The 24,929-nt window shown below is 45.2% G+C and overlaps 1 protein-coding gene across 2 annotated transcripts in view; it reads right to left on the minus strand.

The window, feature by feature from the left end:
* Nucleotides 1-24,929, minus strand: part of NHS (NHS actin remodeling regulator) — a 248,718-nt gene that overhangs the window by 24,047 nt on the left and 199,742 nt on the right. For both annotated transcript variants that reach the window (XM_015272985.4, XM_015272984.4), the window contains exon 2: nucleotides 3,647-3,799. In XM_015272985.4, coding sequence (XP_015128471.2) covers nucleotides 3,647-3,799 — 153 coding nt within the window. The remainder of the gene's footprint in view (nucleotides 1-3,646; nucleotides 3,800-24,929) is intronic.

The following is a 24,929-nucleotide window of genomic DNA, read 5'->3' on the forward strand; positions in this document are numbered from 1 at the left end:
TCTGGGCAGTCTGTTCCAGGTCTCTGTCACCCTCACAGTAAAAAAGTTCCTCCTCATTTTTGTATGGAACTTCCTACATTCCAATTTGTGCCTATTGCCCCTTATTCCATTGCTGGGCACTTCGGACAAGAGCCTGGCTCCATACACTTGACTCCCACCCTTTAGGTATTTATAAGCTGGATAAGATTCCCCCTCAGTCTTCTCTCCTCCAGGTAGAATAACCTCAGGTCTCTCAGCCTTCACAAGGCAGATGCTCCAGGACCCTAGTAATCTCTGTGGCCTCCGCTGGACTCTCTCCAGAAGTTCCCTGTCTTTCTTGAACTGAGAGCACAGAACTGGACACAGCACTCCAGATGTGGCCTCACCAGAGCAGAGGGGGAGGATCATGTTCCTTGACCTGCAGGCCACTCTCTTTTTAATGCACCCAAGGATACCATTGGCCTCCATGGTCATGAGGGCACACTGCTGGCTCGTGGTCACCCTGTTGTCCACCAGATACCCAGGTCCTTCTCTGCAGAGTTCCCTTCCTGCAGCTCAGCCCCTAACCTGTACTGATGCATGTAGCTATTCTTCCCCAGGTTTAAGACTCTGTACTTGCCCATGCTGAACCTCCTGAGGTTCCTCTCTGCCCAACTCTCCAGCCAATCCAGGTGTCACTAAATGACAGCACAGTCTTCTGGTGTGTCAGTTACTCCACCACTCCTCCCAGTTTTGTACCATCAGCAAACTTGCTGAGAGCGAAGTCTATCCCGTCATCGGGCTCACTGATGAAGATGTTGAACAAGATCAGACCCCGTACCAATCCCTGGGGAACACCAGGCCTCAAACTAGACTCTGTGCCAGTGATCACAACCCTCTGAGCTTTGCCAGTCAGTCCTCAATTCACCTGACTGTAGATTTATTTGTCCCACACTTCCTAGGCTTACCTACTGGGATGTTATGGGAGGCAGCATCAAAAACGTTGCTGAAGTCAAGGTAGACAGCACCCACTGCTCTCTCCTCTTCTACCCAGCCAGTCATGTCATAGAAGGCTACCAGGTTCATCAAGCATGATTTCCCTTTGGTGAATCCATGCTGACTACTCCTGATAACTTTCTTTTCTTCCACTTGCTTTGAGATTATATCCTGAATAAGCTGTTCTATCATCTTCTCAGGAATGGAGGAGAGGATGACTGGCCTGTAGTTTCCTGGCTTGTCCTTCTTGCTCTTTTTGAAGACTGCAGTGACACTGCCTTTCCTCCAGTCCTCAGGAACCTATGTCATTCTCCATGACCTTTCAAAGACGGGAAGACAGCAGCCTGGCAGTCACTTCTGTGAGCTCCCTCAGCACACATGGCTGTATCCCATCTGGGGCCCATGGACTTGTGTGTGTCGAGTTTGCCTAAACTATCTCTGACCAGATCCTCCTTGACCAAGGGAAAGTCCTTCTTTCCCCAGACTCTCACCCCCAGGGTCTGGGTTTCCCGAGGAGCAGCCTTAGCAGTAAAGACTGAAGCAAAGAAGGTGTTCAGTAACTCTGCCTTCTAAGTGTCCTCCATTACCTGGGCTACCACCTCATTCAGCAGTGGGCCCAGGTTTTCTGTAGTCTTTCTTCCTTTTGCTATTGACATAAAGAAGCCTTTCTTGTTGTTCTCGATCTTTCTTGTCTTAAGTCTTCCTTGTTGCATCCTTGCATGTCCTGACAATGTTCCTCTACTCCTCCCATGTGGCCAGATCCCATTTCCATATTCTGTAGATTTTCTTTTTCCATTTGACATTTTCCATAAGCTCCTTGCTCATCCATGTGGGTCTCCTGATTGCCTGATTTCTTACTCCTAGGGATGCACCCATCTTGAGCTTGGAAGCTGAACTCACCCTGAAGAGGACTTTATACCTTTAATTTCAAGTGATAAATGAGCTGACTTCTAAGTGCTTGGGATGCAAAGCCTGATTCCCAGTGAGAACTTGCAGCTCCTGTTGCCTTGAAATATCAAGACACATAAGCATCTGCACTCTAACCCTAGAAAATACACCTTTCTGAGGTGAAAGAAGGAAACAGCCTCAGGTAGTTCTTCCTTCCCTGTCTTGACATCATGCAGCAGTTCTGTGGCCCAGCATGGAGGAGTCCATCCTGAAAAAGTCAAAATCACTGTATTCCTGGCCCAGAAGAGTCTTCTTCCATAATAGGCTCACAATATCCATTCTTCTTCCAGCATCAGTTCCAAGTCTCTGAAATTTTCCATGTGAAGGGGGGAATGCTTATGGATTTTCTACCTCTACTTTTAGGTGAAAGTTAGGTGAAAAGTCATTAGTGTTTGCACAGGATGCTGCTGGAAAGGGATGAGGAATATAGCTATGGTCCAGCCAACCGTAGCTGGTTTCCTGATCTAACATTTAGTTAGAATTACTCCTGGTTAAATAAAGAGATTGTAAAATTCTAACAGAAGAAATAGAACACAGACAATAAACATACTTAGGTGTAATTTCAGATTACAGTTTCATCCCGATAAGTGTAATTATTTAGAAAATAAAACGAAGCAGCATATGACAAGCTGCCTGCTAAACCTGCACATCTGCCTTAGACAGGCAGGACAGCCAGCTGCTCAAAGTGCTGCTTTGAAGCAAAGAGGCATTTTTGGCCACTGCCTTCCCACCGATGTCAGGCTTTCTGCTGCCCACCAGATGGCAGGCAGAGATCAGCGTGCTGCTGGGACGACTGCAAAGCTGAGCTGCTGCGGAGAGAAAAACTCACTTCTGTTCTATTTGAGCACTGCAGTCCTGCTTTATTGCTCTTTGCAGTGCTCTGAAGACATGCTGCACCTCCAGGATGGTCCTGAGCTAAACTCTGTAGAAAGGCTCATGTGTGAGAATTAATTGGAACATTTAATTCAGCTAACAGATGCTCTACAGATCCCAGTAATTATTACTATAACCCAATAACAACAATACATGAGCAAGGCAATAGTAGCCTCTGGTGCAAAATATTTCCAACAAGGGAATCTGCAGAAGAACATTTTAAAAGTGACCTGCATGGATTTTCTCCTTTCTTATGCCACAGAAGAAAGGTACAACTGTCTGCCTCCAGTTGAGAATTTTCCCTCAGTTAGACTGCAGGAGAAAGCCAGCATTCCACTGGTTTCACTCAGCAAAACCCCTGTATGGCAGAGATTCCCTTCCCTCCCTATAGGCTCTCAGTTGCTACCCAGAAAGGATGCAGCCCTCCTCCAGGTCCTATACTGAGCTTACAAGCCCCGCGCAGGCAGCTCAAATTCGGTGCAGCCTCTCTAATACCACTGGACTCCAGATTTAGCCCCTGGAAAGTTAAATCTTATCTGTCCTGGGACACTGTTTAGTATGTGGTTAGCAGGAGATACGTGGCCCTGTTAAAACAGTCAGTTCCTCCATCCTTTGTCAGTGAACCAAATCATTCATACTTGCAATGCAGAAATATTTATTTTAACAGAATGCAAGAATGTAAAATGGAAGAGTAAAAAGTTCATTTCAAAACTCCTCCAGTAATCATAAACAAGCCAAAGAGGACAGGAGCCTTCTGTAAGTGCCAAAACTTCTTCACCCTGCTTCTCAACCCAAGTGCTGTATTCCCAGGGAAGTATGGTGCTTGAGCCCCTCCATGCTGCCAAGAGGGCATGCATGCAGCAATACCTACCTCTGCGCAGGGCTCGCAGGTGCTGCTTGGCGTGGTGGTGCAGCTCCTCCACACATGGAGGTCTGGTGGAGGGGAGGAAGATATTTCTTTGCTGATGCCAAGGTGCCCGGTAATAAACACTCAGTTTGCTCTCTGCATCCAGGTTGGAGACAGCTGTAGCAAAAGAGAAGAGCCCCAGGTAAGACTCCCAGCACTGAATGCATCAGTCTAGCTGAAAAGCGAAGGGTTTCACTTGAAACAGCAGTGCCAAGAATGAGCACTGAGGATGTTATGACAGCCCTTATCCCACCAAGTAGCAGTGATTTTTATCTTCTCCATGTTGCCGGTACCACATTATGCCACTTAGCATTTAGATAATGACTTTTCACCAGACCGCAGATGACTGTAAAGGAGGCAAGCAGGTGTGATGATACAATATAGATGTTGAATGTATGCGCTAATTGGCTAATAATTCTATAGATGCCAAAATGAAAACGCAAAGAAGCCATACAACATTCCCACAGTGACACTTACAGCAAAGGCAGCAAGAAGCCTGCATCTCCAGTCTGCCCTCTCCCCCTGCCACTGTACTCTGCTACTACATCATGTTACACACGGCTAACTCCTGACACAGGTTGCTAGCTCAGTGCCTTCCCATGCATAACGCCCAAGATTAACTGCCCATCCTGCAGGGTGCCGGTAGCTGTCACCTATCAGAAGGGGTTCCTGTAATGCACACAGACTTTTGAGGGACAGGAAAACTTCAGTTCGTCTAGCGAAATCTCCTAACTCTGTCTCTGAAAGTTACATGAAAACACTTCAGATTTGAGAGGCTTCCTCACGAACACAACTTGGAGGAGATGTGCCTAACTCCGGCGCATCCAGCATCCCAAGGGACAGGTAAGGAGAGATGTGAGGGATGCCCTGTCTGGCCACCGCACTTCTCTTCAGGAGTCAGTAGGTGAGTGTTTCACTGTCACTAGCTGATTTTACATTTCCTTTGCCCCTTGAGGGTAAGGAAGCACTATTCCTATTTTACAGACAAGGTACTGAGACACAAAGGGACTTGCTCCTAACCCACCTAGGAGTCACATGACCTCCACAGGAAACTCACCTTGGGATAAGAACCGGTAAGTACAAGTAGTAGCACCCCACCTATTCCATCTATCACTCAGGGTATGTGATATTCATGATCACAAATTGCACCCTGGAGGCTAATGAAACAGTAGACACAAGCAGTTCCTTCCTATCCCCACAAAAGGTCTGTCTAGACGACAGCTCTTGTAGTTGTCTGTGACAGAGTTAAATAAGTGAGCGGAAAGTTTTGCCTACTTAAGAGCTGTTCAGACATTTCATTAGAACAGAATAGATTTCACTGCAATATTTAACTTGTAGAAAGCTCTTCTGGCTTTGCCAGCAATGTTTTACAAGTAAGATTGAGTGGGAGTTGGATTAACATACTTTGTGTGAGACTTAAAGATGAAACCAAGCTAACACAATCCCACTACACACTCACTGTGGTAGACAGGCACTGCTGTTCACAGAAAAAGCAGCATGACCTCCTGGCCACCTGGGTCTCCATGTGCAGACAAACCTAGCAGAGCTGTACCAGAATGAAAATGACAAGCAAATACATTGCTTGTTTCTATATGGTACAATCATAGAATCGTTAAGGTTGGGAAAAACCTCTGAAGATCATCTAGTCCAACTGTCTACCAATACTGCCCACTAACCCACGTCCCTAAGTATCACATCTACGTGTTTCACCTCCAGGGAAACTCCAGGACTCCACCACCACCCTGAGCAGCCCATTCTAATGCCTGACCATTCTTTTGCAGAAGTTTTTCCTAATATCCAATCTGAAAAGGGCAGTCAGTGATGTGCAGCACCCTGTGCCACAGCCCCAGAGTCCGCACATCTGTGTGCCTCCTTCTCCTGCAGGAACTCTGACTCACTGTGCCAGGGAATATGCCCCACTGACACGAAGACAGCAGAAATATTGTATAATATGCACTGAACCGAACAGCCCTTTAAAATATTGAAAAGGTGGAGTGGATTTTCTAGGCAGATCAGAATAGAAACTTGAAAGAGCTGGCAAAAAGAGCTGGCAAAGACACTGTGAGGGGATGAACGGCCTCTGCCTGCGGCGCAGAGAAAGAGAGAAATGCTGGGTAGGGCAGAGGACAATGCTGGCCCTGGGACAAACAAGTACAAACCCACACAAATGCAGTCGGGCTGGATGCTGGAGGACACATCCCAGCCTCAGAGCAGTGAAGCTCTGCAACCACCTCTCAGCATGGAGCAGGAAAGGGAAAAGCCTCTCAGCAAATGGTAGGGCCCACATCACTCCTGAGGGAGGCTAGATGTGACTGACTGCCAAAAGCGGGCCAGCTTCCTCTTCACGCTTTCTGACTGTTATTCCTGTGTTCCTGCACAGGCACCCAGCCTGGCCCTGCTGCCTGGGCATAGGCCCCAGGCATTACTGCCAGGGGATGGAGCGGGCTGTGGGCTTCCAGGGCCACCAGACATCTTACTCAGGGCGCAGGGCTAGGTCTCTTGTCACCGCAAGGCTGTCTGTATAAGGCCTAGCTTGTGTGCACCTCTAGCCCCTGAGCATCATCACAATAGGCACAGTAAATAAAGTGACACAGAAAGTGTAAAGCCACAGCCTTTAAGTTACTAACAGCTGGACACCAGAGTGAATGAGCAAAGAATCCTGCAGAGACACAGGAAAAGCAGCATTTCAGGCATCAGATGAAGATTGTTAATATATTTTTAGTGTGCGCTTTGATCAATTTAGAATATACAAGTGAATCATATAAACTATCACGTTCATTTCATTCTCGAGCTAAAGTAATTGTTTTTTGTCTTGTGGGATGGCAAAACGACAAGAGACCGTTTAAATGGATTCTCCATTACATTTTGTGGATCCATTAACGTTGGCTGGTTTCCTGACAACCAATGTCAAACAGACGTACACTAATGGCTGCTCTCATGAGAAGATTTCCACCGATTCCCAAACAGCTGGTTTATCAACGTTGATCATATTTATCAGTCTTAAACTCTTCTTGTCCTCACATCCTCTTGTTCGCTCTTCCTCCCTCCTCTATCTAAGCAAACAAAGAACCCTGCCGCAGCAGAGCTGCACGTGGATGCTTGAAGGTTGCACGGCTTTAGTGCACTCAGGCGTGGTTGTTCTAATAATAACACCACAAAGGCCAAGCAAGAAAGATTTCTGCTCCATTTATTTCATAGATTCAGGGGTTCCCCTCCCAACTCCGTCTGCTTCTCCAGACACTCACCTTCCCCCCACTCCAGCTCCTTCTGCTTCTCCACTTACTATTTCTTTCCCAATTATGGTTGCCATTAGGTGCCGGGGGAAAGAAAAAAGAGGATTTCCTGGTTCAAAGAAAACACAATTTGGTGTGAGGTTTGAAAAAATGAAGAGCCTCAAGGGGATTTCAGTAGAGAATGAAGGCATGTCCTATGTGCTCAGGGACAGACTGCCCAGAGCCACCACACCACAAACCCCCACACCAAGTAAAGCCAAAACAGTGGCTGTCACATTCTCAATGATGTGCTTTGGTTCCAGAAGGAAAAAAAAAAAAACCACAATCAAAACTAATCAAATCAAGGAATAAGTTGTAGTAGAGTAGCAGCAGGACGCTCTCAAAGGTGAGCAGCTGCACCATGCCAAGTACTAGCTGAGAAGCCCTTCTCCAGCACGAAGGTGGCTCACCATGTTAGTTGGTGCCATGTTAGCAAACACCACATTTTCCAGCCACTTGAGGTTAAAAAAGGTGACTGGTCTTTTCATTCGATATAATAAGAAACCTTTGCATAAACAGGCCTAAGACAGTTGCAGCAGTGGCAGTAGGGTTCATCCTAATCAAACTCTTCCACACTGGCTGCACAGGTTGTCAGTGAGCTGCTGTCTTCTGAGTCTGTGTGCAATGCATGCAAGAAAATGAATTCTGAGCAAGACTGGTTCATCTCAAATACTAGATAATCTAGCAACACATCCAACTCCATCATGCATATTAGTGCATAAATGTTTCATTGAGGCAAGTGCTGAGTCTGATGTGAATTTTATTTATAGCTCTACATGTCTCGAATGCATATTCCCCTAAGTACTTGTGTCTCTGCTGTAAAATCCAGGGGGTTTAAGCCTGTAAGGCTGATAAGAACCTACAGCCACTTCTCTGCTGCACATGTCCCACATTCTCTGCAGTGCATCAGCAAGCTCAGCACTTTCCAAGTGTCTCTCTCTTTGTCTGCTGCACCACAGTGATGGTGCAGTGGGTGCTTGGGCTTACCAGCAGGGACCAGTGACAGAGACCGGAGCACCTTTGAAGTGGGATAATCTGTTTTCTACACCCACGCATGCACCCAAATATCTTCCCTGGTCTTGACCTATTTGCTAACTCAGACCTCATCTCCTGGAGCTGCAGATAGCTATTTGGAACAGCCCCCTTCCCATCACATCTTTATTAAGGATTCAGAAATGCCTGTGTGAAGGGGCTTCTGCTCCTTGCAGATAAGGCTCCTGGCTCTTCAGCATTTCAGCCTCCCAGCTGAGCAACACCACCTTACTGTAACTCCAGGATCTATACGCACAAGCATGTGCACGCACACAATATCCCTCACACCTCTGGAGTCAGAAATGCATCCTTGATGGCTTTGGGTTAGTTCACCCCAGTGAGAGCAGGATGCCATCCTCTCTTCCCAGAAGGAAGCAATAATTTCTGTCCATGTTGGTGTGAAGCAGTGCTTGACAGTGATGGCTTTTTCTTCTGAAGCCCTTGTATGGGGAGTGACATGAGGTGATGGGAATGAGGCAGATGCTTGGCCCTACAGCACCATGGGGACTGTGTTGGACCCTGCCCTATTCTTCTGTCTCTGAACAGCTTGGTGCATGGCCTAGCAGCACCAAGGCGTAGGAGAGCCAAGGCAAGTTGCACCAGAGCATGGACAGAGGTTCTTAAGCACACTTCTCTTGGAAGATAAGAGATAACCAACTCACTGAAACACAAAACTGTGCACCAGAGCCCCTGCCTCATTTTCTTCACCACTCTTGTGCATCTTTGGTGTTCGGTCAGCGTCAAGATGGAATCCCCTCATCCTCTGTTACATCCTTCCCGCTTTCCTGGTGTGTGTACTCTGACATTCCTGGGGGCACTATTCAGTGCAGGTATTTCCCTTCCAGTCTTCCCAGTGCCCACTGCCTACTCTATTGACACCCATTTTTAGAGGGTCTGCTTCTTGATTGCTTCTCAAAGCTGACACAGTTGTATCTACGTGGGCCATAAGTGCCCATGAAAGCAGGAGGGGAGACACAACAACAGAGGATAAGCCTTTGGCTACAAGTGGGCAACAACAGGAGCACAATTGTTATTTTGTTCAACACTCATGGATGGACAATTTGCAAATTTTTCAAACTCAGGCAGAAAGGCACTGACAGCAGAAACTGCTGAGAAAGACCATGATCTTTTACACTCTTTGTTTTACTTCTTGCCAGTACTTTGAAACATTGCACGTTTCGACCACAATTTCTTAGTGCATCACTGTGACATTCCTCTGCCTCCAATTATTCCATACATATGGAAATGACAGCTATTCAGGAGGAAAAAAGGGACAAGTGGACAAAACCCCATCCGTCTTCAGCCTTCGGTTATCTGGGAAGATGAAAACATTGGAAAGCGTATGATTTAGATGTCATTTTCATGTGCAGATCCTTGAATTTTACATTTACCTGGTATTCGGTTAACTGGCACAACAAACAGACACAATTCAAGAAGGCTGGGAAGTCTGCGATTCTTATACACGTAAGAAGATTATACCGTTCAGCAATATGCACTTATGTGCAGAGTGCCACATGCTAATCCCATTCTTGGCTTTGCTGCCTTCAATCACTGTTGGCGGTGTTTGAACATATTTTTAACTGCTTTCCCTAACTGTCAAATAAGTTACAGTGGCCAGATTGGGACTTGTTCTTTCAAAGCCTTTCAAAGCTGTCACTGCAGGATAGACAGTAACCTCACAGAAATGCACAGTATTTTTTTATGTTTAAGGCTTAATTCCTGTGTAGCTTCTCTAGCCAGTGATTTCTTCTCCTTTTATTCCTGTTCTCCAGTCTGTGCTTTCCACCGCCTCCAAGAGTGGCTGGGAGTGAAACAGCCTTGTGCTCTCAGCTACAAAACAGGAGCAAATGTAGTCACAGACAGAAGGTTTCTGTTGGGGGTTTTGTTAATAGAGTTGCCCTTCTCACCCATAAGCCAGACTGGAGAGATGAATGGCATTTTTATCCTAGATGCATGTGTCTCCTTATTAGACATCTCCATGAATATGTGCAATTGTGTGCATGCCCCTACCCCATTCACACCAGACTCTGCACCGATAAAATCCCCCCCACTGTGCCTCCCATCTAATGCAGAGTGACAGCAAGCACTGGAGGGAGTGCAACACACTTATCTATTAATAAAACAACTGGAACGTTCAATAATATATGCGTAGCCATGGTCCTCGTTCTGCCACAGTAGCAGAAAGTCCATCAGGGAAAGCAGGTTAGTAAGCGAGAAACAAAATTACTAATCTGGTCTGGCTCTATTCCCAGGGCAGCTAAAGACTTATGACTAGACAAAAGTTTTCTCAGCTGTGCACTTGTATGCATGAAATTAAACATCTAACTGAGTCCTACTTCTTCAGAGACCGTGACCCAGCTGGTCACTCACGCCCCACCTGAGTGGTTCTACCTCAAAGTTGAAGTGATATGAAAGGCAGCATTAGAGTTGCCTGCAGGAGTATGGTACAAAAGTCAGATAGTATCTGAATCCTACTAGTTTGAGGTTACTGGATCTAATGGCAGGGCTGGCATGCTAGCAGTAGGGTTGATACAACATCAGACAGGCGCATGCACACATATATGTGCTTGTGTACACACACATCACAGCATGTAACTAACATCTCCAGACCTCTCTCAATCCCACATTCTTCATTAGCTGAAAGCACTTCTTTCAGTTTGAAGCTCTTTCAGCACTTTTCAACACGGATTTCTTCACGTTGACCCTTCTCATTACTTCCACTCTCAATGACATGCATCAAGATAGTTTCTTGTCTCCAGCAGTGCAGTGCGTGTTCTCTACAATACACTCAGCAAGCAGATGTTTAGACATCCTTTTCAATTCTCTCTCACAGCTCTGCTATTTTGCTCCTGTACTGACCCATCTCAGATCACTACTAGCTTTGCCCTAGTTGCTCCAGCAGGTCACCATCTTGCTCTCCCTTTTAAAACATAGAAGCGTGCAGCTCACTGTGATGTTGCTCTCAGATCAGTCACCTGGATTCCACATGCACTCAAGAAAAAGGGTTTACAAAATTCATTTACTATCCTATCTTCCTTGGTTAATGTTTACCTTCAAGATCTCCTGAAAAAAACATGCTCATCCTACCCAGCGGATATTTTTACATGAAGTATTGCACACACATTTTTGTCATAGGACAGCGTTTCAGAGGTAGTTTTAATGCATTTTGCCTATTTCTCCTACTCAAAACATTCAATCCCCCTGCGTATTTCTATCTGAATATTTATATCTGAAGTGGTCCCTTTCCAGTGCTAGCCTTTTGCGTCCCCACCAAGAATTCTCCTTCCAAGAGCAGAGGCTCGTGCATCAGAGCCCCTGTCTCCATGTCAGCATCCACAACACAAATCCTGCTGTAAAACACTGATGGCCTTGAAAAAGCACAGTGGAAGATGACACTTGACACAGAATATGCTGTGTTCAGCATATTGGAAGATAAGACTCAGATGCCTTATTTGAAGAACAGCAAATATATTTCCATTTTCCTTGAAATCTTCATAAACTACGGTCTTCCATCAAAGATCTATGAGTTATTCTCCATCAGTCTTCTCCATTTGGCTCAGAAGTGTAATTTAGCATCAATTACACCAACAGTACAATGATACACACACCTGTCTCTTGGAAAGTAGATTAAGGACATCAACTTATTTTGCACAGGGCATCAAACGGCCATTGGCAGATGACAGCATTTTGTTTACTAATGACACACACTTCATTCAAGATGATAAGCTAGAAGAAAAAGAGCCCTATGGCCCCACTATTTCATATTGCTAGTCCCTGATGTGCTTTCCCACAGGTCATGATCAAATCACCTGTCTGGAAGGGCAAACATACTCACTACAGCAGAAAAACTAAGAAATGTGAAAAGCAAAACCAAACCAAAGATAAGTTCAGCCTGGAGAAGAGAAGGCTCTAGGGAGACCTGACAGCGGCCTTTCAGGATCTAAAGGGGGGCTGTAAGAAAGAAGGGGACAGACACTTCAGCAGGGTCTGTTGTGAAAAGGACACGGGGAAAAGGTTTCAAACAAAAAGAGGAGAGATTTAGATTGGATATAAAGGAGAGGTTTTTCTACAATAAGGGTGGTAAGGCACTGGCACAGGTTGCCCAGAGAGGTGGTGAAGCCCCACACTCAAGGTCAGGCTGGACAGGGCTCTGAGCACTCTGAGTGAGCTGTAGGTGTCCCTGTTCACTGCAGGGCAGTTGGACTAGATGGCCTACAAGGGTCACTTCCAACTCACGAGATTCTACGAATATTGCCATGAGTTACATTTTGTATCTACTGTAAAAGTACTGGGGATTTTTTTTTCTGTGAATGTTTCCCCTATTACTATTTTTAAAGGTTCCTGAGACCTCATTTATTGTATGTGAACTCACCACATTCATTATCTGTCCTCCTGAAAAAAAAAAAACTAAACAAGTGTCCTTATTATTTGTGAATAATGCTGTCATTAGCAAGGTCATTATGATAAAGCGTTAGTAAACAAGGTCATCCCTGGGTGACAGAGACCTGAGCACATGTTGGAGGTGAGAGGGGCTGCCCTGTAAAGGTTTGCCTGAGAGGGAGGAGGAGAGCAGACTTTCCTCATTGGCATATTTAAGTCTCTTGTCTTCAGCCAACAGCATGGGAAAGCCAGTAACTGAGGTCAAAAGCTGTTCCCCAGCCAAAACCAAGGCTGAAGACTGGTAACAACAGACAAGGAGAAGGTTGAGGTACTTTTTTGCTTTGCTCTTCTCTGAAAAGTACTCGTCACACAGCCTTCAAATGTTCGGTTTGGTAGGAGGGGACTGGGGAAGCAATGTCTCTCCCACTGTAAGTGAGGATCAGGCTTGTGACCATCTGAGGAACCTGAACGTCAGTAAGTCTATGGATCACGATGAGATGCATTCCAGAGTCCTGAGGGAATTAGCTGATGTAGTCACCAAGGCACTCTCAATGATATCTGAAAAGTCATGGCAAGCAGGTGATGACCCTAGGAACTGCTGTTCTGTCAGTCTCATGTCTGTGCCAGGAAAGATCATGGAGCAGATCCTCTTGGATCTGGGTAGATTTAGGTTAGATATATGGAAAAAGTCTTTAACAGTGAGGGTGGTGAGGCACTGGAACAGGTTGCCCAGAAATGTGGTAGATGCCCCGTCCCTGGAGACTTTCAAGGCAAGGCTGGAAGACAACCTGATCTAGCTGTGGATATCCCTATTCATTGCAGGGGTGCTGGGCTAGATTACCTTTGGAGGTCCTTTCCAATTCTAAGGATTCTATGACTCTTTGATTCTGAGTTCACACAGAAAATGAACAAGTAGCTTTCCATCCACTGGCACTGCACGTAGGCTGAGAAATCAAGATCCTAAAAGTCAGGAACAAAAAGCCATGTGTTGAGAGCAGAAATGGTGGCTAGTATTTCACACTTTTTTCCTCTCCATCAGTCTTTTTCAGTATGCCTGGCTAGATGCCCTGAGCACTGCTTAACTTCAAGCTGAGGTAAGCAGCATCAGTGTCTTCCAATTATATTTAGTAAATAGTAGGCTACTATATTCACACATGTTCCTCTGAATTACTCACAGGCATCTGGGGGAAGACAGAAACTCAATCATCTCCAATGGACTGAGGACAACTCTTTTCTCTTCCCCAGGGAAATATCCTTCCAGCTCCTGCAGTTCCATCACTCCTTTCCTACAGTGGGACTGAGAAACATGGCTTGCTTCCAGGTCTCTGATTGCTCCTGGCATTATGGCTGCACCATGCAGTTTCTTCTCCACAAAAGCAAGGCAACTTGTATCTTTGCTCAGGAGACATAATCCACTTACACAATGCTACAAGGTGACTCTCATCCCACCCTGATGATAGTCCTGGTTAGACTTAGCACAGAAGTGCAGCTGAAGATACAAATAATTCATGAGGCAGCTCTTCTAGTGTTCTTCCAATGAAACTCTTCCTCAACTCAGCAAATACCTAACTCATTCATCACTGCTCCTCTCAGATGTTCCTTTTGGCCTCAACCTCGCAAGTGATTTATGTGAGTGTACAGTTTTGTACAACCAACTTTGAACTGGGTGTGGAGAGTACCTAGCACAAAGGGGCTCAGGGCCAGAAGGGGAGGTCTGATTTCAATACTGTCTGGCAATATCCTTCTTCAGACCCACTTCTGACATGACACTTCTGTAAAACATTACAGCAAGCAGGGCCATAGGAGTTCAGAAAGCCGCTCTGAGCACAGATGAAAAGAAATAATACAGCCAGCTAACTCACAGAGTTTCACTTGTTGAAATAATACTGAATGTAGTCTTTATTGTATAAGGACAAGGAGAACTGCCTAAAAATATACATTTTCCTCTTCCCCTTCTGTGTTTTCTCAAAGGAATAGATTTTAACCAAGGGATTCTTGTTAGCCTTGCAAGATAGGGAGAGAGTACAGTAACTTTCCCTTCCTCAAACTCTTTGTTCCTGATGAAAAACCTACTGCAATCCATGGTACACCATGCTGCTGCATGCACAAACTCCAGTGCAGGCAGCAGCACCTCATGCTACAAAAGGCACAGCAGGAAAGCCAGAGCTGTGGCTGGCCGCCTTCCATCAGGGGCTGCTGCACCACCAGACACAGCCCAAAACCAACTCCCAGGCACCACATCCTACCCAAGTACTGCATCTTTTTCCAACAGGCTTAAAGGCTAGAAATTGGCCCTTAACTGTGAAAAAAAAAAACCAAACGTAATGATACATGGAATGGACTGTTCTACTTACAGTATTTTCTATATACAAATGCACAAAGCCACTGTGGACATATTGGATTACTTTACAGAAGGAGCCCATCCAGACACCGTTTGGAAACTGTCATAATTCTGTACCTACAGACTTCAAAGTGAATAACTTACATCAAGATAAGCTATTCTTCCATTGTTGTTATTGTTTGAATAACACATTCTCAGCTTGCTCACCTTAGGCACTAATATTTTTCTGTGACATGGCTCCATTTTTTTCTACTGCATTTCAGGTCCCTGCATATTTGAAATGGTAAACAAGCACCGCATGGTAAATGTTAGCTTGCATATAGCTGACTGGTGAGCAGTTAGCTGCAACCCCTTGCACAACCCTGCAGGGGATGCAGACCCGTTACCATGCCAGCTAGGGAGCTTCTGCAGCTCACAGTAACCCACTAATCCCCTGCTTGAGACATCACAGCCGACAACAACTAGCACAGAAAATGCAGCTTGAGAACATTCAGGCTAAAACAAATTTCATTTACTTCTTGTAAAGTGTCAAAAGGTGTTAATAAAGATTATAACATATACTATCCTTTATCGTTATGGCTAATACAGCCTTCTGAGCAAAACCATACCCTATTGTTTGTACTCACATATATATTGTTAAGCTGCATATTTATGCAGGAAAACTAACTGAGCTCTAATGTTTTTATTTATGAACAGCCACACTTGCTGAAGAGCTCCAGGATTTGTCAGACGTTGCAGGGCTGTGGACCATTCTCTGTCAAGAGCTTTCTGTCAGAATATAATTGCCAAAAACAAATTCTTGCGCATTTATAACTCATCAGTGTTCGTGCATGTGCTGGACCAAGTATAATGCAGCTTTCAACACTTCATTTTCCGCATAAAGAATATGCCAAGTGGCAAATGACTGCTTGGTTAATGTACAAATAGAATCATCACCTGGTCATACATATGATTACGACCACATACTGAATACTACACATGAAGAAAGAAAACAGAAGATGCAGTTAAATGGGTACACGTGGTTGAATCCAGCCAGAAACAGTGCAAATGCATCAGGTGTCAATGTCCAGTGATAACTATCAATTATGGTACTGAGGACTGACATCGGCCTGCAACACTGGACAGGAAGCCTTCAAACTCTAAATTGAAAGCAGTGATGACGAATTAAAATAAACTGCAAGAAATAACTTGCTCTAAAAGCCACAGGTAAAATAAATTAAACTAGGATATACTTTTCAGAAAGGAAAAAGGAGCGGCAAAAAGGAGAGGGGAAGAAGAGCACCGTCATTAAAATTATCATGCAGGAAGTGTAAGTTAAAATGTGGCTGTCAAGTAGAAAATGGTGTTTGATCTTAATGTATCACGTGTTGAGTAGAATGGTGAATCATGGGAGAGAGCACCCTAGGGAAGCAAAGATTTGTTCACAGGGAGCAGAGTTGACAACACTCCCAAGCATAAAGAAGCAGACAACGGAACGTACTAACAAAAGTAGCTTTCCCCAAGGGAGATCTGTCTCCCTGCAATATTTCTGAAGCTTGTAGACATGCTCCCCTTAGATCTTGAGTATGAATGAGTCTTGGTGAGCTCCAAATAATCTTCTGGAGGAGCCAGCGCTGCTCCGGTCACTCTGGGAGGACTGTGAGAAGATAGATAGCTGCCAGTTCAAGGCACTGTGCTGGATTCGGGTGTCTGGATCCCGCAGGCCCCTGTGGAGAGCCTTTGCAGGGCTGAAAAGCCAGTCTGCAGGCCTCGGCTTCCTGGCGACACCCAGCCAGAGATCAGGACACCACTGTGTACAAAGACATGAGGAACCAAACAGCCTTCCTTCTGACACAAACTGACCAATGCCATCGCCATGTCAGAACTTGGCTGTTTCCGTGGGCTGTGGTGATGAGCCTGCATATTTTGTCAGGACATTCCCATTGCTGTCATGGTGCAAAGGCCTCAGACAGGCAAGCTAGCAAGGAATTAAGGGACTTAACTTCAAACAGTAAGCGTTGCCCAAGAAACTGAACGAATAAATTCAATTTTATGAAGAAGGGGGAAACCATGCTCAGAAATGTGAGACAGTAAGCCTGATCAACTGTCAAATCTCTCAGCCTCTGGATGCTCTGGCTACCTGAGGACATGAGATCTGGCCTTCTCTCTCACTCTTTCACCTTACCGCCTTCTCCTCTTTGCTACTCTTCCTTCAGTGTGCATTTTCTGAGCAGCATTAAAAAATGAAGTATGCCCCAGGCTGAAACGCTGTAGGCATTGAACAGCAAAAGGCAGACAACACCCACGGAGACAGCCCAGCCCTGATCCAGCAGGATGCTGTATGGGGGAGGTGGCAGTAAGGCTTCACATCCCATCAAATCCCGGAGCATCTGTTAACGGAGAGGGGGAGGCCACCTCAGCCAACTTTTGTTTTTTCATACACTATGGATAATTTTTGTTAAGTCGGAGACATTTTATATACAAATACAGATCAGTTCGCAGCCATCTGCTTATTTTGTATGGAGCATCTCAAGTACTATTAGGGTGTTAGAGAGAATATGAAAACAAGCTCTTATCCCTGCCACTGAGCTTAAAAAATAATAATAATTAAAAAAAAAAAGATAAAAAAGGAGAATAGAAGAAGAAAATATATAGGGACTGTGAAGCAGTAGAAAGCAAAGAGCTGAGGCAACATTTTCGAATGGTAGATGGTAGTGTCCTGAGCTGCAGTGGTTTGGAGATGCAGCCTGGTTCAGCAGGTTAATATGCAGGCAGATCCCAGCTCTGACCCTGGGCTCATCCCCTCTGCCTTTCACAGCCATCGTGCATTCGCAGGGATCTTCTACCCTTACCTCTTGTTTCTACTATGTGTCTTAAGGGAAGAAATCACCCTTTGTACCAAGAATTCACACATACAATAACAGGCTCCTCATTTCATGTGCTATGTGTAATGCAGTGGCACAGGCTGCTCAGGGAGGCGGTGGAGTCACCGTCCCTGGAGATGTTCAAGAATTGCATTGATGTGGTACTAAGGAACATGGTGTAGTGAGCAACATTGGTTGGATGGTTGGATTAGATGACCTTAGTGGACTTTTCCAACCTTAAGGATTCTGTGATCCTATTCAAATGATGTTTTATCGTTGGGGCCTTTTTTAGTGTTTTATTTCTCCAGAAAATAGTAGGTCTGCCTGTTCCCTGCTAAGGCATACTCCAAACCTGGACAGAAAAGCTGTGGTTTATGTTCCCTATCCCACAGTTTTGAACCTATCGAATGCCCCAGCACAACAAATCTCTGCCATTTACAAGCAGCTCCAAAATGTTGGCCTGGGTAATTACCAAGTGGTTCATTATTCAGGATTAATCTGACATGTTCAGTAAAGAGAAAAGAGCCAGCCTGGCTCCCTGTCTGATCTCCACCATAACCCAAACGCACATGGCATAGGGAAGACGCATGAATTCACTAATCAGCTGCCAGGTTTAGAATCACTCGAGGCTTTTATAACTACTCCACTTAAATCATAGCTAATTCTGGAAAATCAAGACTGCTTCCCTGACCTGTCAGTTTGGTAATTCCATCTTCATGTTTGTTCATATGAGCAAGTATCAATTTCCAGTGGGATGCAGTAAATCTCCTCAGTGTAGTAAGGGTGAGGTCACTGCTTGGCAATGTCTTTGTTAAGCAGAGTTACATCTGAAGTTTGGGTTTTTGGCATACTTAACACACTTTGATTTTATCCCAAAAATGGAATTCTATGCAGCAGCAGGGAAGAAAACATTTCTAAAAAGTAGCTATGAAAATGGCAGTTGGAGAGAGATTCATTCCAATGTTCATGGTATGGGTTCTCCTTCGTGCCTTCTACTAGTATCCTGACTCCTTTCCTCTTTGTAGTACTTTTTCAACAGTAACATTTTACAAATACTGCAATGCTTCCTCATTTTTCCAAGGGAAGAGCCATCTGTCAACAGTAAGCACAACTCTTCCTATTTTCCGACATGTACTTTTGGGATGGAACCTGTTACAGCAAAACTTCATTCAGTCTGTTAGAAGAAAACATCTACACTTTATCGGTGAGAACAATTTATTTTGCACATACTTCTACAGCACAGTGGAATAATTTCTGAGTTTTCAAGAAATGCTAGTTCTGTGTCTGTTGAAGTCTGTGGTCGTATCCATGATAACTTGAAACTAAGCCTTTAGACTAATTTGGAAGGGGGCTGGCTAGAAGATGTTTATATTGCTCCCTCTTCAGTGTCTGCTTACTTGTGGACACTCAGAGAGGGCAGGATCACATTGCTTTGTCCGATACATTTGTACAAGCAGAAATGAGTAATGAAAATGGGCTTACATACATTCAGTCTGACTTGGTAAGGGGGAAACAAACTTCTAGGTTCTACATGAAAGGGACTGAACAGTGTGGGACGATGCCACACTACAGTTTTTAGCCCCCAGCCTCATTGACTGCAATTTCCCCCCCTGACATACTTAGTAAATACCTCTTATGCCCAGCTGAAGGCTTTTTACAGTACCAAATGCTACTCTGGTAACCTGTAGACCACAATTCATAACATAAAGTTTACTGCACCTCTTGGAAGTATTGACAACAGTACAGTGCCCATTTAAGCAGCAGTTGCCAGAAGATGGGGGCTCTGCCTGCCTCCAAAAAGTTTCCAAGAATCACAGAGAGATTCACTGTGATGCTGACATCAGAAAACATCAGGGACCTGCAATCTTACTTGGCCATGGAAAGACCAATTTCCTTCTTCTGCTGTTCAGCTAAGAGGATACTGCATGGCCATCTGATGTACAAAAAGAGACCACCAGAATGAAATAGTTACTGTGCTCCAGCCTCTGCTGATTTTGTTACTTCTATCCATATTTACTACTTGATATAACAGAGCTGCAGTGCTTCTGCTTGTATCCCTGACTCTGCTAAGGCTGCAGTAAAAGCCTGGCTTCCTTTGCTCTCATTCCCCTTCCCAGCTTGCTTTCCTAAGATGTAGGTGTGATGAAGAGGCACCACAGAGCAAGCAGAAGAAAAACTGAATGAAATGTATAATCTGCATTGTGGGAAAACAGAGACGCACAGTTGGTAGAGACCCAAAGTGAGCTCAGAGCACGGAGCTGCAGTAAAACAGTCTGACGCATCAGTCAGCCACTGAATAGGGAAATGCATCCAAATTGGCTAAACGCTTTTTGGTACATTTATGCGGTGATGTACAACTTAGAGATTTATTTCTTTTTTATTTTTGCCTCATGTGAACAGGCATCCAGCACTGCCATGACAGCAAAGAACACCAGTCAGTCATATATTGAGGTAAACCACTCTTCTTTGGCGTCTCTCAAAGCTTACAGCAAACTGTATGATTTGGGCTGAGAAATGGCCCTGCAGCTTTGGAGCTGTCTGAGGTAGGTGACCAGTGCCTGCACAGGTTGAACTTGAGAGACTGTCATGGGAGCAGCGCACACCTCATGCTACAAAGGCTTTCCAACATTTTATAGGAAGAGTTCACTGGTTTGTCTCATATTACAGCTGCAGCATCTCAAACATAGGATATCCTGTCTTCCCAAAATGCTCGTTAACCCCAGACTCCTGGATCACACCCGTTACCCCTGCCACTCCAGCAGCAGCACGTAAAGTCCTAGAACCATCAAATATCCCAGGCTAGAAGGGACCCACAAGGAACATGGAGTCCAACCCCTGGCTCCATATAGGACAACCCCAAATCAAACCCTATGTCTGAGAGCGCTGTCCAGACGCTCCTTGAACTCCGGCACTCGGGGCCGTGCCCACAGCCCTGGGCAGCCCGTTCCATGCCCACCGCCCTCTGGTGCAGCCCCTGTCCCTAACCCCCAGCTGCCCCTCCCCTGACACAGTCCTTTCCTGGTGGCTCCTCAAAGAACACCTTGAGAATAAAAGCTAGTCACCACAAACATCAGGGAAATTCAGATCAGCGAGAAAACAGAACCATCCATTTTGGTGAAACTGATGTCCCAGCAGAACATGTTACATACCATGCTCACTGCTTCACTGTTAACTGAAAAAAACTGTAAAGTCACAGAATTGTTCTGATCTGTAGTAAAAATAGGACCATGCACTACAATTAAATCCCTAAAACACCACTGAATAGAGTGTAGCAATTCTTGTGGGCTTGGCTCAAAGTTTGGAATTAAGACACTGGGGAAAAAAACAGTTGGTAGGGTGGTGGCAGGAGAAAACAGGCAGACCAAGTGCAAAGGAAAATATACCTTCCCCTAACTGGCCTCCCCTCCTGTGCTGGTTTTTGAAGCAGACTGCCCAGCAAAGAAAGCCTGAGAGCAGTCACTCTGAAGTCCACAAGTGCTCCTGCAGCACAGTCAGCATATAATACCTGTCAGCAGGTCCCAGTATTGAATAGCAATAACTTTCAATAATAACTAATTAGTGTCACATACAGAAGCTTAAAGATAGAAAGCGCTATAGCTCTTCTGTTGTCAGATTGCAGCACTGAGGCTGAGCTTTATGCATCTGCTGGGCTGGCACGAGCAAGTCTCCGCATGCGAGCAGAGACCTTTCCCTCACAGTGCTGTGTCAAATCACGCAGCTTGTTACCTCCTCCTGCTCTATAGTGCTGCTCCTTCTGCAGCTATCCGGCCAGGGCTGGTCCTCGGTTCATCCTCCAGCTCCTTTAGGAGAAGCAAGCAGAAGCTCCTTTTGGCTGGCTCTGAAACATTGGCGTGACCAGAATGCCGTTCCCTCACTTTTCTTGCATGTCAAACAGAGCGACGTATCTGCGTCGATCCATGTTGAGCATGTCACCTTTTCATTCATAAAAGACAGCCTGTATCTTTAATCACTTTGCCAGAATAATAGCAAAGAACCAAGCACTTGATTGCCTGTGTTATCAGACACTATTGAATAAGTCTAGATAAGGATGCCGAACAACCTTGGCTGATTAGTATTCCTCATGCAAACACTTCCCCATAACCCAGAGTCATCTGTATCCCGGCAACCCTTAAAATTTCATTCTCACTGAATTGCCAGATCTTTATCAAAATATAATTACAGTCTTAATTTGGAAGATAAATTTTGATTGCCTGTGCTGTGCCAAAAAAATAAAAAATAAAAAGTCAGGTATAGGAGAGAGCTGAGGTACAACTGGCAAATGTGAATCTGCATATTCTGACATTGGTGCATCACCTTTCCTCTAAGCAGAAGTTAGCCCCAGCAGCTAGCAGTGAGGTTATGCAGGGGTAGATTGGCAGAGATATAAAAAACCAGACGCCCGATGCCACCAAACGAACTTTGTTTGCTAAAAGAGGCTGTGGGGTGGGGGGGAGTAGCATCTGTAGCTGTATATGAAGATTATCAGTATTATGAAGATTATCTACTATTATCATTACCAGGTAAATGCAGCACTGTTGTAAACCTGGCAGAAAACACTGGTCTTTCCTGAAAGATGAGGAGATTGGACGGAAGTAGCCTTTCCTCCCACTGCTTTTTCCCCTTCTTTCCAATAGAGGCAGAAACCAGTAGAGTGTTTTACAGTTATTTCCAGAGGGTTCTCAAAATGCAGGGGTCACAAAATGGCTTCGGATTTCAGCAAATTGTTCCAGTGTTCATCACAAGCCTAAGTGACAGCTTTTAAAAGCACTCTTACGAACAGCCCCTGTGGCTGATTCATTCCAGCAAGATCTTCTGGCATCAAGAGCTTGGCTGCTATGAGGCTGAATAAAAGGGGCGCTGCTTTCCAACGATGGTAGAGTTCTACACGTATAGGCTGCCACCAGCTAAACACCTCGTGTCTGCACACTTTGTAGGGCACAAAATAGCTGTTCCTCCACTCATGTGTGCCAGCACCTTTCATTCCTCACAGTGACAGAGGACATTAAGATTCATGCATGTATCACAATGGACCAGAATCATCCATCTTCACTATGTGCTGTTACAGTGATGTATTATATTTGATCCCACTCCCATCTGCAGCAGACGCAGAATTGATCTCTACGGTACAGTATGAAGATGCAGTTGGAAATCCCCATCACTTTAAGCACTATTACCAAAGACATACTTCTGAGTGGGAGTAACTCTTGTAACATCCAAGAACTGATGTGATTACAAGGATTTTTCCCAACTCAAACACGCAGCCTAGAAAAAAGTCTCCCAGAGGAATATAGCCACTGCCAGCTCTACCAATACATCCCAAAGGTGAAGAGACAGCCCATCAGGCAAGCCACTGAGGTTACCTAGTTTCTGACTTAGCAGACTACAGCGGTCCAAAACCACTTCAGTTTTCCCCTAATGAAATGCCAGGGGGGAGAAGATAATTACTTGGATGGCAATAGCATAAACGCAATTAGACACCTGACCTCAGTGTTTCTTGGTCACACGCACAGAGTTGAACTCGTTGTTAAATTTGGAACTGGGAAGTTCTTCCTTCGCTCCTCCCCCACACATACTCTCAGGGACTCAGTTATCTGTACGTTCTCTGCAGTACTGATATGGATCCCTTCCTAGGACAATGTGATCTCGTCCCTTGAAGTTGATTTCCTCACCTCCTGTGGTAGCTTTGGGTACTCGGCCTCAGTCCTCTTTGTTATCTACTTTATAGCTTTGATCATCATTGCAAACCCATAAAATACCCTCTGATACACCTGCTACCTTGAACTCATGGCAACCTCATGAGCTGAACTCATAAGCTCCCACAGAGCTTATAATGTCCTCTCCCAGGCAGACCATACAAGGTGAGAACAACTTGAACAGTACATAAATTCTGTCACACGAGCGTATAGAAAGATTATCCTGCATATAGAAAGTCATACTGTGTCAGGTTATGGTAGAAAGAAATGTTCTTCCCCATGGGCAGTGGTCAGCTACATCACACAAGTAAAATTTCCTTCCTTCATACTCCACTGCCTCAGTGCTGCCCAAGACACCAACCCAAACCAGAGTCTGGTATAAGCAAACATAGCTGCCAACTAATAAGACCTAAGGCTCACCGAAATCTAGAAGGATACCGCAACCTTTACAGTCACTTTGTGCACTGGCTCCCATTTCCTGTTATCAAGTCCATTCATGGCAGTGATGCTTTTGCTGGCAGTATCAGCAGAGAGTATTACAGCTGCAGGGGCTCAGTGACAGAAACATTCTGACTCCCTTAGTGGTAGGACTTCAGTGGGGTTATGCTGTACTGCAGCAGAAACGCGGGGCAGGAAGGAACCATGAGACAACTGTCAAGTTCACTTTCACAGCCCTGAAACACAGATAAGCTGCCATGAATAGCAAACGAGGTGCTCACCCCCAGACACAGAGGACACTTCCTGATCTGAATTTTGACTCAAGGGTGGCTGAACTTGTCCTAAAAAGGTCAAAATGCAATGTTAGGTGTAGTTTTCCTGCTCTAAAGTGGAGCAAGCATTTCTAGACCACCCCAACTTTATTCTTACTCACTCTTAAAAAGCCTCAAAGGACATCACACAAGCTCTGCAGGCTGTCTGTCCCAGTGCTTTATTTCTGTTTGCACTTGTAAAGGTCTTACTAACCTTCTCTGCTGCAAAGTCAGCTGGTTCCTAAGGGGGAAGAGGCTGCAAAGCGGGCTCAGTGGCTGCAGTCACGCGCAGCTCCCCTCTTCTTTGGATAGCAGACTTCATCTCTAGTGCCAGGAATTTGCAATTTCTCACCTCAGATGAACTGAGCTGAGACAGACAAGTCAGACCCAGTGCCCTCTCGTACTCCAGGCAAGGGGCAGGGGGACCACTAGAGCCTCCAAATGAGGAGGATGAAGAGATGCTTACTTCATAAGCACAGTTCTTTGCTCTCCTTTTCAAACATGTTATTTTCCTTGTGGTCAAGGGTGCCACACTAAAATCCAAAGAAAATATAGTTGCCTATCCACAGCAACAGATTCAGCCTAGCACTGGAGAGATGGAAAGCCTCCATATGCTGTGGTGACTACTTCAGTATTGATATCCATTCCCCGCACCTGCCAGGCACACAGCCCCCACATGAGCACTATCAGCGACAGGCAAGCATACATCTGGATGAAAACCAGACTGATACAAACATGGCATCTTGAAGGCTTGGCCTGAGTTACATGTTCCAACACTGCGGGTCATATTGGAAGGACCCACAAAAGGGAGAGGGTTACCAGATTTACTCTCCTGTCGTGGCATGTTGCAAGGGAAAGAAGCTCAAAATGTCCCTATGTCAGCTGCCAGCATCTTCATGACAGATGGTAGTCTTGTAGAAGAAAGTCTTGTTCCTTG

The sequence above is a fragment of the Gallus gallus genome, chromosome 1, assembly GCF_016699485.2.
Source record: "Gallus gallus isolate bGalGal1 chromosome 1, bGalGal1.mat.broiler.GRCg7b, whole genome shotgun sequence".
In the NCBI taxonomy this organism is placed as follows: Eukaryota; Metazoa; Chordata; class Aves; order Galliformes; family Phasianidae; genus Gallus; species Gallus gallus.